At 32.9% G+C, this 13,586-nt stretch overlaps 1 protein-coding gene across 6 annotated transcripts in view; it reads right to left on the bottom strand.

Annotated features, from left to right (window-relative positions):
• The window catches only part of PCDH15 (protocadherin related 15), a gene marked incomplete at both ends in the record, with an annotated part of 722,972 nt that overhangs the window by 113,825 nt on the left and 595,561 nt on the right, over positions 1-13,586 (bottom strand). For all 6 annotated transcript variants that reach the window (XM_082633167.1, XM_082633165.1, XM_082633166.1 and 3 more), the window contains 2 exons: positions 8,844-8,984; positions 10,952-11,061. In XM_082633167.1, the coding sequence (XP_082489293.1) occupies positions 8,844-8,984; positions 10,952-11,061 (251 nt within the window). The remainder of the gene's footprint in view (positions 1-8,843; positions 8,985-10,951; positions 11,062-13,586) is intronic.

The raw sequence follows: 13,586 nt of genomic DNA, 5'->3' as shown, positions 1-13,586 counted from the left end.
ACAGGAACAAGACTGATTAATTGAACTTATAAAAGTTCCTGGGAATAAAAGAAATGAATTCGCTTCAGGAGAAGAATTGACTACTAGACTTGTTTTGAATAATGGTTAAAAAGAATGACAGGCTAAATTTATGTTTCTTATGTCTGAAACATAAAATTCTGTTTCTGCTTTTACACTTATATAGTATGTAAATTAAACTGAAATGCATGTCTCATAAAATATAAATATTAATAAGAATACACTAAATTTTTAAATTGTGTCTATTGTGTAGATTTAAACAAGAAATCCTTGATCTATTATAGTTTCCTTTTCATCCACATGCAGGTCTTCTCTACTTATTTGGCATTAGCTATAGTCACTGTGTATCCCAAGTAAGTGTCACCCAACATATTTTTATTAGTCATAAATTTCCTTCAATATCTGTAACGTTTGCAGTTTTTGCCATTTTCTACCTTTCTTGAAATGCTTTCTTTCGTTTGACTAACCGATCATCATTACACAAATTTTACTCCTTTTTTCCATGGCCTCTTATGGCTATTTCTTTCTCTCACTCACTAAATAAACGGCCTCCCTCAAACTCAGTCTTTTGCTCTTTTCTTCTGCCAGTCTCTCAGAGAGACAAGGCCAGATGGCCCTGGAGGGTCATTAATTCTCCTCTTTTGCCAGATTAACAAATAATGAGGTCACTATATCTGGTTTAGCTTGACCTAGGAAAGGCCAAGCAGGATTGAGAACCCCACTGAAGTTGAGACAGTGAAAACTTCTAAAGGTTCAACCTATTTACAATCTTCCTATGTGACACTCTCCCCCATATTTCTTTCTATTATTTAAACATAATGCTGAAATGTACTTTTGTCTAGTTAATCGATGGGAAACATTTTTTTTCTCAAAATAATCAACCAGTAAGTTTGGCTTCTTGTTAAACTTGGCAAAATAGAACATGTCACCAAAAGAAAAGGTTTTCATTTTTTATAAGAGATAAAAATAAATAAAATCAATCTAACAACATCTAAATCTTTAGCAAAATATTAAAAAGACTTGTGCTATCTTAACCTGTAGAGAAGACCTGACCTTGATTATATAACACCAGAGTGTAGAGGGCCAATAACTGTACTCATAAACAAAATGAAGACAATGTATTTAGCAGCAAATCCTGATAATTTTTCCAATATTTTAAATTTTTATTGAAACATAGTTGATTCATAATGTTCAGTTATTTCCCATATTTTTAATGACTAAAATGAACTTTATGTTTATGTTATATAGATAGTGGCTCAAGCTTTCCATTTCTGGAAACATTGATATTTCTATAATACATATGACTTAACAGATTTCACTTCTGTGCACAGTTTCATGTGCATTTACTATGGCTTAGTTTGCCACTATTGAAATTGTGGATATTTTTGAAACAAAAGGCATGGAGTTTCTATTGCATAGTTTTGGGACTTCATTATTAATCAAATAACTGCTGCTCCCAGAAATAGAATATAAGGTAAAAATATTTGTGAATGAGTGAATAGTCTCCCATTTTAAATTCAGACCAATCCCAACTGAAATTCAGACTAAAAAGGCAAAATAAATATATAATTAATTAACTGTAATAATTAAACAGATGTTCTCATGAATAAAGAAAATTATACCTCCTGTCCTTTAAGTCCTGGCACTTAATCTTAGATGTAAGTTAAGGAGAACCATTTTATGCACTCTTGGACTATTAAATATTTTAATTTTAATTGCCAGTAGAAGCAATATAAAATGTTTCCCTCATGAAACATGATTTTTTCTGCATAACACATGTGAAGAAATACATATTATAATCTACACTGTAATTTAGAAAGGTTAACTGCACATCTTTGTCATCAGTTCAACAAACCACTTTTGGGATCAATGGAAGAACTTTGCCTCAATGCACTTAGCTTCAGAAATGTTTCAATAAAATTCTATAACCATTTTAAAATCACATTTCCAAGCAAAGCTTTTTGTACAATTAAATTGTTTTCTTGGACAGATAGATTTTTTTTTCTTTAAAAATGTAGTTGTCTCAACTGTGTATTTCTATAAAATACTTAGAGTGTTTGAGACAAAAATACCATAAAGGATTTATGGCATTAGTTTTCATATAGTAGTCCTCAAGTTTTAAAGTAATAAAGTATGAATATAGTTTCTAAAAAACTGTGGTTATATATTTATAGTACAAATATAAGGCCTTGAACATATCTGGGATTTTAGTACTGAAAAAGTAACATGTAACATGCTGCAGTGTTGTTACTTAAGTTATGTCAGGAATCCTTTTGTAAGTCAGTCAATCATGAGTAAAGAGTCATTAACATTATTTGTCACAGACCTTCTGTTTGGAGACAGAAAAGCCAGGGAAATGAGATGTATTACAAGGTTGTACCCTAAAGCAAAACCATAAAATGAAATCAATATCATTTGAGTTGTTTTAATACAAGTTTAAGGTTTATCTTAATTGTCCTGTCATTTATTCCTGATTGAAAGGCTAGTTATTGCATCAAAACACAATGATATATTTATACAAAGCTATGCTTTTTCTTCCACACTTAAAGATAATTATAATTTTACTGTAAAAGAAAAATTGCACTTCAATTGTGAAATTCCATATATCAAACTGAGCTCTAATAAAATTGCACATTATGTATTATTGCTTTTGTTTTATATAAGATAAAAAATGGTGATGACTTTGTGGCAGAAATATTGATATAAGTTTCTGTGGAATTTCTCAAGGATATAGGCTCCTTGAAATCTCTTTAAGGCCAATAACTTTCATCCTGAAGACCCAGGAGAGATTGAGTTGTTCAGGGGAGATAGAGAATTTATTACAGTGCTATATGTCAATTTTATCTCAATAAAACTGAAAGAAAAAAATGTTTCAACTACATTCTGCTCTCCAGCCACACTGAAATGGTGAGCTTAATCTGGGCATATGGAATTTAATTATAAAAGCCTGTTTTTTTCTTTTCTGCTCTCCCTTTCATCCTGCTGATTTGAGGTAATCTTTTTCCTGCTGTTGAATAAAACCTCAAGATATTCCATAATTTAAAAAAATAAACAGATTTAGTTAATAGAAAGTACTATGATCATATTGTTTTTTAAAAAAAGATTCTCTAATTCAATATATTAATCAATAGTTCAAATTTCATTTAAAGGTAAAACTTTTTCTTCCTTCCCAGCTAAGATGTGCTCCTGGAAAGTATCCTGTCTTTGGAGAAGACATTGTAAGAGATTTCTTTTTTCTTTATTAATTACCTCTTCACCTATTTACTAGCAGCTGTTTGTTTAACACTCAGGTTGCCATCGTCTGGTATTAGAGATTGAGGAGGAAAGATTGGTAAGGTAGGCATGAAAGTTTCGACTTAATCATTATTGTGAAACATTTGAACACTTTTGGGCCAGACCTGTGTTTAAAACAGACTTTGTCAATGGGGCACTTTCAGCATTGGTGTTCTCTCCTGCTGCAACTTTATTTTGGAAGTGCTTTTCAATTACAGTTGACCTTTGAACAACATGGATTGGAACTGCACGGGTCCACTTATTTTTCATAATAGATATTTTGTAATAGTAAATACTACTGTACTATATTGTCCAAGGTTGGTTGAATTTGCTGTTTAACAAATGTTTTCTGTTAATGTGGATTATTTTATTCATCATTTATTCATTCATTTGATCATATATTTATTATATTACCCACTACTTCCAAAGAAGATTAATGAAGCTTAAAAGATAAAAGTTAGTAGTTAAGAGAGGGAAAAAAATATATCTAGAAGCCCTGGGTGAAAAATCTAAAGCACGTGAGGGAAAACTTAATCCTAAACTCGGTAACAGCACAGCGCAAAGACCTGAGAGGGCTATATAGCCCTTATTATCTTAAATTCACTGACTGTGAAAAAAATTCCCCTGATTCAACAAATATTTCAAATATCCTTGTATTAAGATAATGTGTTTAGGGATTTGAGGAAGACGACTAAGGTGACAATGTAATATTTGAATCTTCCTGAATCCTCCTCATTACTAAAAGACAGAGATTTGGATAGCAAAATATTGGGAGAAAATATACCATGCAATTGACAGTTATAAAAAGCGAGACAATGTCTTGCAGGAATGCCTCCCTTTTGACAAAGACTTCCTATCACTTGCTATAAAAGCAGCAGACCCTCTAAGTTCTCTCCTGTGGTGCAATCCACTCATATGCAGGTCTTAAGGACCTACACTGCCTATGAGGTTTGGAATTCAGGGAGCTGCATTGCTATGCTGATTGCTAAGCTGATACTCCTGCTAATACTTTTGTAGGGAGTAATAGGGTCCTTGCATCTGACCCAGAAGTTTATTTTTTTATCTTGTATCAACATCCACAGAACTTTATTGGTTAAATTATTAACCCATGTAGTTATTCTTGTGGGTATTCTCCTGCTTTTATGTCTCCTGCCCACTATCAAGTTTTAAGTAGCATAATATCCTAGCATCAAACCAAAAACCTACAGATAATATCTAAAACTAAATAAGGCAACAAGCTAGCCACCAGATCACAGAGTATGAACTTCTGAGGAAAACAAATGACATAAACCAGATCTCTGTACTAACTGCAAGTGTGATAACAACTGCTTTTAAGGGAGTTCAGAGAGGGCTAAGGGTTTCTGTTGGCCCTGAGAGCTGGTGAACCTCAAAGTTACCAGCACACACTAAATGAAGAAGGTACTAAGTTAATATGAACGCAGTAGCTGGACAGAACTCCACGCTAAGGAGAAAGGAAAAAACAGTGAGAGCAGAATATAAATTGAGCAGGACAGGTACAATAGGGGAAAAGCAAAGAAAACGTCTCCAAGTAAAATGGGAGTGCAGAGGAAAGCAAGCAGATTTCTAAAAGCTGAATAATAATTTTTAACACATTATGAAAATAACTGAAACAGGTATTCTAAAGCTGTGAATTAGAAAAGCATTCCTGAAATTACCCTGTAAGATTAAAAAGATAGAAGGTAGAAAGAGAAACATGAAAGATAGAAAAAGGTCATGGTCAAAGCCACAAAGTAAGAAGAGAACAGTGAGCAAAATAATAGAAACCTTTTTTTCTGCCTTCCCTATAGGAGTTGGACCTCAGAGTAATCAAATATTTGATATTGAGAGAGTTTTTCTAAAACGATTTTAGCTAATACATATAGAAGAAATAAAAGGAAGGAATTAATAGTTAGGAAATGATTAACAGCAGCTGCTATTATCACAGGAGGAGAGAGCCAAAGAGACTTGGTGTACCTCCTTAAAGAAGTAGTATCACCTATGATTTATTTCTTAAAACAACAACAACAACAACAAAAAACTGGATCTAATCAAGACTCCGGCTCTAATGACAATTTATAGGAAATAAAGAAGATAGAGAAAAATATGAAGTGACCCACTGAAGATACAGTTGTCGAAATACAGGTTTCAGAGATCTGATTTCTCAAACAAGTAAATAACAAGATGGGTAAACAGGAGTGACAATGGTGAAACTTATAGATTAAAAGAAACTTAAAGAGCTGTCAGCCAATTGCAGTGTATGAACTTATTTGGATTCCGATGTGAATAAATTTTTAGTACAAGTATCGAATGGATACCTGTTGATACTGAGGAATTTTTGTTAATTTGGGGAGAGTAATAATGGTATTCTGATTAAGTTTTAAGAGTCTTTATCTTTAAGAGATACATATTGAAATACTTACAGATGAAATATTATGTTTCTGTCCTGTTTCAAAATAATGGAGTGAGACTGTAAATGAAAGATTTCCCAGGACTCAACGAAGTTGGGTAGTTGATACATAGAGGTTCATTATAATAGTCTATAATTTTATTTACATTTGAAATGTTCCCTGCTAAAAGATTAAAATGCCTTAAACACTGCTAATATCAAAATTTGGAAATATGCTGTAATTTTTTTCTATTTTAATTATTAATTTGCTTTAAATATTAAATTCAGTTATAGCATAGTTGTAAAACTTACTTTGAAAATTATTTCATTAATAAATTCTTGGTAAAGAAATTATAATAAAATCCTTCTTTAATGAATTAAATTTATTCTGTTTATTACCTTTATTCATATGATACGTGACAGAGCTAAAGATCATAGGGTAGCTAATTCTGAAGAAGGAATGAAACTTTAAATAATTAATTAACCTCAATTTACATAATGGTCTTATTATTTGCATAGCTAATGGGTAGGATTTGATCATAGGCCATTAACAGTCATTAATAAGTGAAACTGTGTTAGAAATACTACATGGGTTTGTACTTCAGACTCAAGAAGCAAAGGTTAGTCATGACACAGACATAGAGAATGGACTTGAGGACATGGGGAGTGGGAAGGGTAAGCTGGGACCAAGTGAGAGAGTGGCGTGGACATATATGCACTATCAAATATAAAATAGATAGCTAGTGGGAAGCAGCCGCATGGCACAGGGGGATCAGCTCGGTGCTTTGTGTCCACCTAGAGGGGTGGGATAGGGAGGGTGGGAGCGAGATGCAAGAGGGAGGAGATATGGGGATATATGTATATGTAGAGCTGATTCACTTTGTTATAAAGCAGAAACTAACACACCATTGTAAAGCAATTATACTCCAATAAAGATATTTAAAAAAAAAAAAGTCACGAAATGTTATTGGGTTGGCCAAAAAGTTCGTTCGGGTTTTTCCGTAAGATCTTATGGAAAAACCCAAATGAACTTTTTGGCCAACCCGATAATAATAAATAGTCAAAGCATTAGGCATTAAACGAACTAACAATTAGCTTTTCGGCTTCACACATTTCTGAGAGGATAATTCATGAATTTGCTAACTGGTCTCACTGTGCATGCGTACTAGGGCACATGTAAGTCTACATGGGTGTATTAGCTAAACTTTTATTAGCCTCAGATTTACATTTAAATTACAGTGAGAACTAGTTTACTATACTCACATATGAAACATCAATATGTCTTTATGCCTAGAAATCAGAGCTATTTCTTGAAAAATGCTAGGGTCTACAACTTAAATATTTGGCAATTTTTTTTTCTAATTCTAACTTTCCGTTTGTTTCAAAGAAAGATGACAAATGGTTTTCAATTAACTTTTACATTTATTTTTATTTGCAGCAAGGTAGTTTACATTATGTAATTTAGAGCTACTCTAACCTTTCAACTCCTGGTTTAGTCAATTCAATTTACAATTGAATTGTAAATTGTAAGCGTCCTCTATATTTTATAAAAATGTAATTGCTTGCAGTTTAAAGATTTTAAAAACTCAAATAACTGGTCTGCTATTTTTAAACAATTATGTAAGTGATGCATAATCACTGAAGACAATTTAATTCCTTTAATTCCAAAGGCACACTGTATATAATCTGATTTTTCCAATGATTTGGTTGTTTTTTTTTTTTTTTTTTTTCCATACACGGCCTCTCACTGTTGTGGCCTCTCCCGTTGTGGAACACAGGCTCCAGACGCGCAGGCTCAGCAGCCATGGCTCACGGGCCCAGCCACTCCGCGGCATGTGGGATCTTCCCAGACCAGGGCACGGACCCGTGTCCCCTGCATCGGCAGGCGGACTCTCAACCACTGCGCCACCAGGGAAGCCCCTGGTTGTGCTTTTACAAACAACTGTGCAGGCCTCTACCTTAGATTCGTAAGTGAGATTTGAAATACATGGACAGAAGTGATTTATTTTTATGATCATCAATTGCTAAACTGATACAGAAAACTCTGTAGCACATCTTTTGCCTCTCACTCCCACCTTGCTCACTCTTCTCTTATCCTGCTGGGGTGCCCTCTCTCTCTGGTATTCATATGGGTACTCTTGCTCTGGCTCTCAGGGTCTCTTCTTTTTTCCTCTTTCCTGTTTTAAAGATGCTGATTGATGGAGTGCTGTGAGAGTATGGCCAGAAACGGGCCCAGAGTAAAATATAAATGTTTCATACCCTGTTTTGTAATTTATACTTTCTCTGGGCCTCTATTCTGCTAGTAGTTAAATTAAATCAGGTTTTCCTGGGTTTTCTAGATTTTAAAAAATTTCCCATTCATTATAACATCTGATATATGACAATGTTAAGTTACAAAAAGATGGATTGCTTAACGTGCAAAGGAGTATTATCTCAATGGATGGAAAAGAACAGTGTTTATCCCATTATCAGTAACATCTCTCAGAATCTATGCTGGCCCCCTTCACAAATTGGCTTTTACTTGGTTCACTGTATGGGTAAACTACACTACACCGAAATGTTGAAGAAAGATTTTGGAGTCAAAATATAGCTTAAATCTCCCACTTTTCATTTACTGACAGTGACATTTTTAAAAAAAATCACTTGACCTTTTCTTGTCTTTGTAAAATGGGGATAATAAATCTCATTTCCTAGAAATGGGTGTGAATTAAGTATAATGCTAACATTATGATAAATGTTAGTCACTCTTTTTAAGATGCATTTTCCTCTGCTCTAAGAAAATACAAAGTACAGAAGCCACACAATTCAGGAAATGTATGGTAATCATGTGCCCCTTAACAATATACATTCCAAGGGGTTAGCCATAACTACCCAGTGTGATTAAGAATAAGGTTTTCTATGTAACATACACTGATAATGATGGCATTCTAATAAGATTGTGCACAAAATTTGAAAACACTGTGTTATTACCTTGACATTTAAGAAGTATGAAGTCATTCTCTGCATTGTTATATATCAGATCTTAAAATGAATGGGCAATCATCTTTGAGTATTAATGATCTTTCTAAGTTCTCCACTGAGGATTTTATTTAGACATATGTATTTCATTAGAAAATAAGTAAAAACACCATAAAATTCTTGTAAATCCTTAAGTAATACAACTTACTTTTTGAAGGAACACGTAGGTTGGCGAGGACTACTTCCAGGGAATCAGCTTGGACTCGAAGTACATAGCTTGTCCTTGTCTCATAATCCAGAGGGGCATTCACATAGATTACACCTGTGATGTTATTAATTCCAAACTTATCTAGAATTAAAACACAATTCCTTGGTTACTCTCTTCACACTATAAGGGAAAATAATTCTCTTTAAAAAGCACTGTGATTTTTAAAACACATACGAGTTACAAAATGCTGGCTTTGGAAACTCTGTTCCAGTTCCCGAAATTATCAACAACAGTGTTTCCCTAAATGCATGTTTTGAAAATCAAGTTTTTTTTTGAGATTCTCCTGGAAATTGATGTTTCTATGGTCAATTAAATCTGGGAAACAATGCATACTATTTCCCTCACCGTAGATACATATAATCTTCTACCATACTAAATGCTTCTAGAAATTTTGTTTTAAAGAAAGCCATTTAATTTGGTTTAAGCAATTATTTTATTTTATGACCTTATTGGATTATTATACTTTTTATGATTTAATGCATCTTATTATCCTGCAGATTTAGTGCTTTTCTAAGAATGTGAGAGGGAACAAACAGAACAAACAGATAATTTCATATGTTGATTATTTAGAAAATATTATTTATTATTCTAAATATCTTAAAATATTTGCCCTGAAGTCTGTTTATTAAAATAAATTTGGTCCTATATATTTGAGTGAAGGGCAGGGCACACTGGCAACCTTTGTAATACCCCACCTCTTTCACTCTCTCTGTCTTTTCCTCAATTTGGTTTTCTCCACAGCATTTATCACTACCTAAACACTATATGTTTATTAGCTTAATAATTGTTTAATAATTGTTACTATCTCCTCTTATTGGATTGATAAATTCTATGAGGGCAAGGATCTGTCTATTTTGTTCACTGCTCTATCCTAAGTAGCTAGAAGGTACTGAGTACATGATAGATGCTCAATAAATATTAGTTGAATAAATTGATAAGCAAATGAATGTAAAAAGAATCATTGTGGTGGAGTGTGGGTAATAAGCAGAGCCACTTTGCTAACTTCAAGGAAGAGAACAGATAGAATTGCAGAAAAAAGTATAAGAACAGATTCAGAAATCATAGCTTCAGTCAGATGTTTTAAGTTCAAGGAAAAAGGAAAGTCAGTAATATTTGGAGGGGAGGCATAACAGCACAGGAGAAACAAAGAAAGACAATAAGGAAAGTACTACATTGAGCACTTGCTTCAGGGGCAGTAATTTCCAGTAATGGTTGGTCACTGAAATACTTGAAAACAGCTTTTATAATTTCCTTGCAAACTGCTTTACAACATTAACATTCATTCATTTGTTTAATATTGAATATGCATGTGTTTTTTAAATGTATATTAACTGGGTTTTTAGTTAGTTAGTTAGTTAGTTTTTTTACCACCTACAACATGCCAGACCATTTAACTCAAAAAGAGGGAAAACCAAAGGACAACTAACCTGTGGGTCATAGGTGAAACAAAGAATCAATATGCTAATTGAAAAACTGAGTTATGAACTTATTCCCACAGGTTAGCAAACCATTCCATTCTCAGTGAAAAGTGATGGTAGACAAAACTCAAATTATTTATTTACTTACAACTGTTGATTATATGTTTGATTTGACAGTTTGAGGACTCATACAAAAGGTACATGGCTTTTATCATGGATGTGGCTCTTTGGGCATTCACAGTTATTTCTGTTCCTAAAATTTCTTCGGGATTAGTTAATGTATGACATGGGGTAAGGGCTGTGGATGGCACAGAACAGTGGCAAGAGACTACTGCAGTCTATGATTATGACCAAAAGCTGAAAGTATGCATTAACTTTGAACACATTATTAAAATATCCCTAATTCAGGGGGAGGGGAATGCTTTCAGAATTGGATATTGAGTATTCCCTAGGGGAAATAAGTAGCATTTGTCAATATAACTGGATTTTTAATTGGATTCAGCACATAGTTACACTTAAGTCAGACACATCTTACTAGAAAAATAGGGTAGAGAGTAATTAAATCTGAAATTTATTCCAAATCTAAGTTTATTGTTTTATGATGGAAACACAGACTAAACATATACTCACCCTCTTCATTTCCTGCAACAATGGAGTACACAATACTCTGATTGATGGCTGCAGCAGAAATTACACCAACCATAGTCCCTCTGGTTGCAAGTTCACTTACTGGAGGCGGTCTGCAGGTTTAGAGAAGATAATTTATTTTTCTTGTCCATTTTGTCATGATGGAGTTTTGAATTTAATAACAGAATATGTTAGTTTTGTGCATGTGTGTTTTTTTGAATAATACTATTTTTTGAACTTTTCAACAAAGTAACACATTCAGACTCCAGCCCTACCAAACTATGTTCAAAATTATGCAAATGTTCTTTGTTAAGAATGTCCTGTCACCTGTATATTACAACTTTATTATCTGCCAAAAATTGTATAAAATTCATTTTACTTGTCTCAAACAACTTCTGGACAGAATGCAATAGGTAGATACAATTTGCTATCTCAAGTTGCTAAAGAAAAATATTGCTTTTATGTTGGTAATATTAGCATATTTAAGCAAATGGCCTCCAGATATCTCTTTCTAGTCTAGTCCATACCCTGCTCTACTTTAAACTTTAACTGTACTGAATGTATTTGAATGGATGGCATCACAAAATTAATATTTCTTTTGAATTCATTTATTTTACTTAACTGTAACCATATTATGCCCCCAGTACTATGACACTTAATTTTATTTATCTATTTATTTTTAAATTTTTATTGAATTATAGTTGATTTACAATGTTATGTTAATTTCTGCTGTACAGCAAAGTAACTCAGTTATACATATATAGTCTTTTTCATATTCTTTTCCATTATGGTTTATCACAGATATTGAATGTAGTTCCCTGTGCTATACAGTAGGACCTTGTTGTTTATCCATCCTATATATAATAGTTTGCATGATACTTGTTTAATTTTAAAAATATATTTTTAACAACACAGTATCTCATTCTCAAAATCTCCATTTTATTTTACAATATTGGTCACTGTGACTAGGCTATTATAACTTTATCTTCATAAACTAATGCAAACAATCTCACTCTTACAATTCACAGATACTTATATAATCCAACTCCAACAGATTTAGAAAATTCTTAAATATAAAGTTGTAATATCTCCGAATCTTTTTATAGTCCAATCTATCTAACCCATCTGATTTCTATAAGCTTTAGCCTCTTTCCTCAAACTGATAAAATAAATCCTACTGACACTCTTTCACATGGCCTTTTATCTTGCAATACTTACTCTCTTAATATTATCCTTCATTTTTATCTCCATCTTCTCAGTTCTTCTAATCTAGATTACATTACACAATTATATTGTGCTTACATGAAGCCTTTTATAACAAATTCTGAGCTACAAATACAATCTGAAAAATTAATTACATACAATCCTTCTTAAACATCTTGTCCAAAATGCTATGTTCTTTGCCACTGTACTCCATATACTTGATAGACTAAAATTACCTAAATGTAAAATTATATATCTTACAGACAGATGCTATAGCACCTAATGGTGGTCCATATCTCCAGTGCATGGTCAATAACTATTTCTTGATACGAGTAAGAACATGTATAATTTTTAATGATAATTATAAAGTATTTATCTATTTGTTTATCTATTTGTTTGTTTAATTTTACTTCTCTGCATATTTTCTGCCTTCTTTTGTTAATAGCATCCAGATATTGCTTTGGATAACCATACCTCCTTCATTGTTAGTCTAACTGGTTTGGGTAGAACTGACCCAATCCCCCAGGTATATCGATAGACACATTACCCAGCTCGGGCCAATGAGGGCACTTTATTTTGCTTTGCTCTATGTTCATGTGTGGTAAATGTTTCATGCAAACCCAATGAAAGTCTTGTCCAAGAACGTTACTGTAACCAAAAAAAAAGGTTTTTTGTTGTTGTTGACTAGAATATTAATGTTTCTCCCTATGAGGGGGTTCTTGCTGATAATAATACCAACACAAATGAAATAACTAAAGGTTGAAAATACATCCTGTACACTTTGACTAGTAATCTAAATGCTGTTATACTTGAAGCTAGGTAAACTCATCATTTCAGTTACTAAAACAATAAATTCTCCTTTATCTAGTATTTCAATCACTTGCAATCAAAAGAGTCCCAAAGAATTAAAAAAATGTTTAGATAAGAAAAGGATACATTTACCTAAGTAGGCATTTACCTAAGAAAGATATCTGAGGTAACACAATTATATTTTATAAGCAATTTACCTAGGCATCGTCACAGTGTCAATTTAGTGAAATAAGGATGACTTTGGTAATTCTGAACCTAAAATGACAGTAGACCACCACAAAAAGGAAGGCACTTAGAAAAGTGACACTAAGGTTAGTTTTGATGGATTATGAATAGATATCTTTTTCTATGATATTTTAAATTATAAACAGACATTAAGACTGATTGTTGTTTGCAACATTGGCTAGTGGTTGACCTTGGTGATTGTGAAATCATTAAACCTGGAAAGGGTTAAAATTAAAGAGTTATGCAAACACAGTAGGATCCTCACCTTCGTATTCCTACCCTTGTGTATCTCCTCTTGTAGGAGGGGCAGACTGTGACTTGTTTCTAACGGACAGAATACAGCAAACAAGATGGGATGTCACTTCAGTGACTATGTTATATTAGATTATAACTTGTAACT

This window comes from Mesoplodon mirus, assembly GCF_964341445.2.
Source record: "Mesoplodon mirus genome assembly, chromosome: 2".
NCBI lineage: Eukaryota > Metazoa > Chordata > Mammalia > Artiodactyla > Ziphiidae > Mesoplodon > Mesoplodon mirus.
Note: the sequence above shows the minus strand (reverse complement) of the source record. Positions and strands in the feature narration are given on the sequence as shown.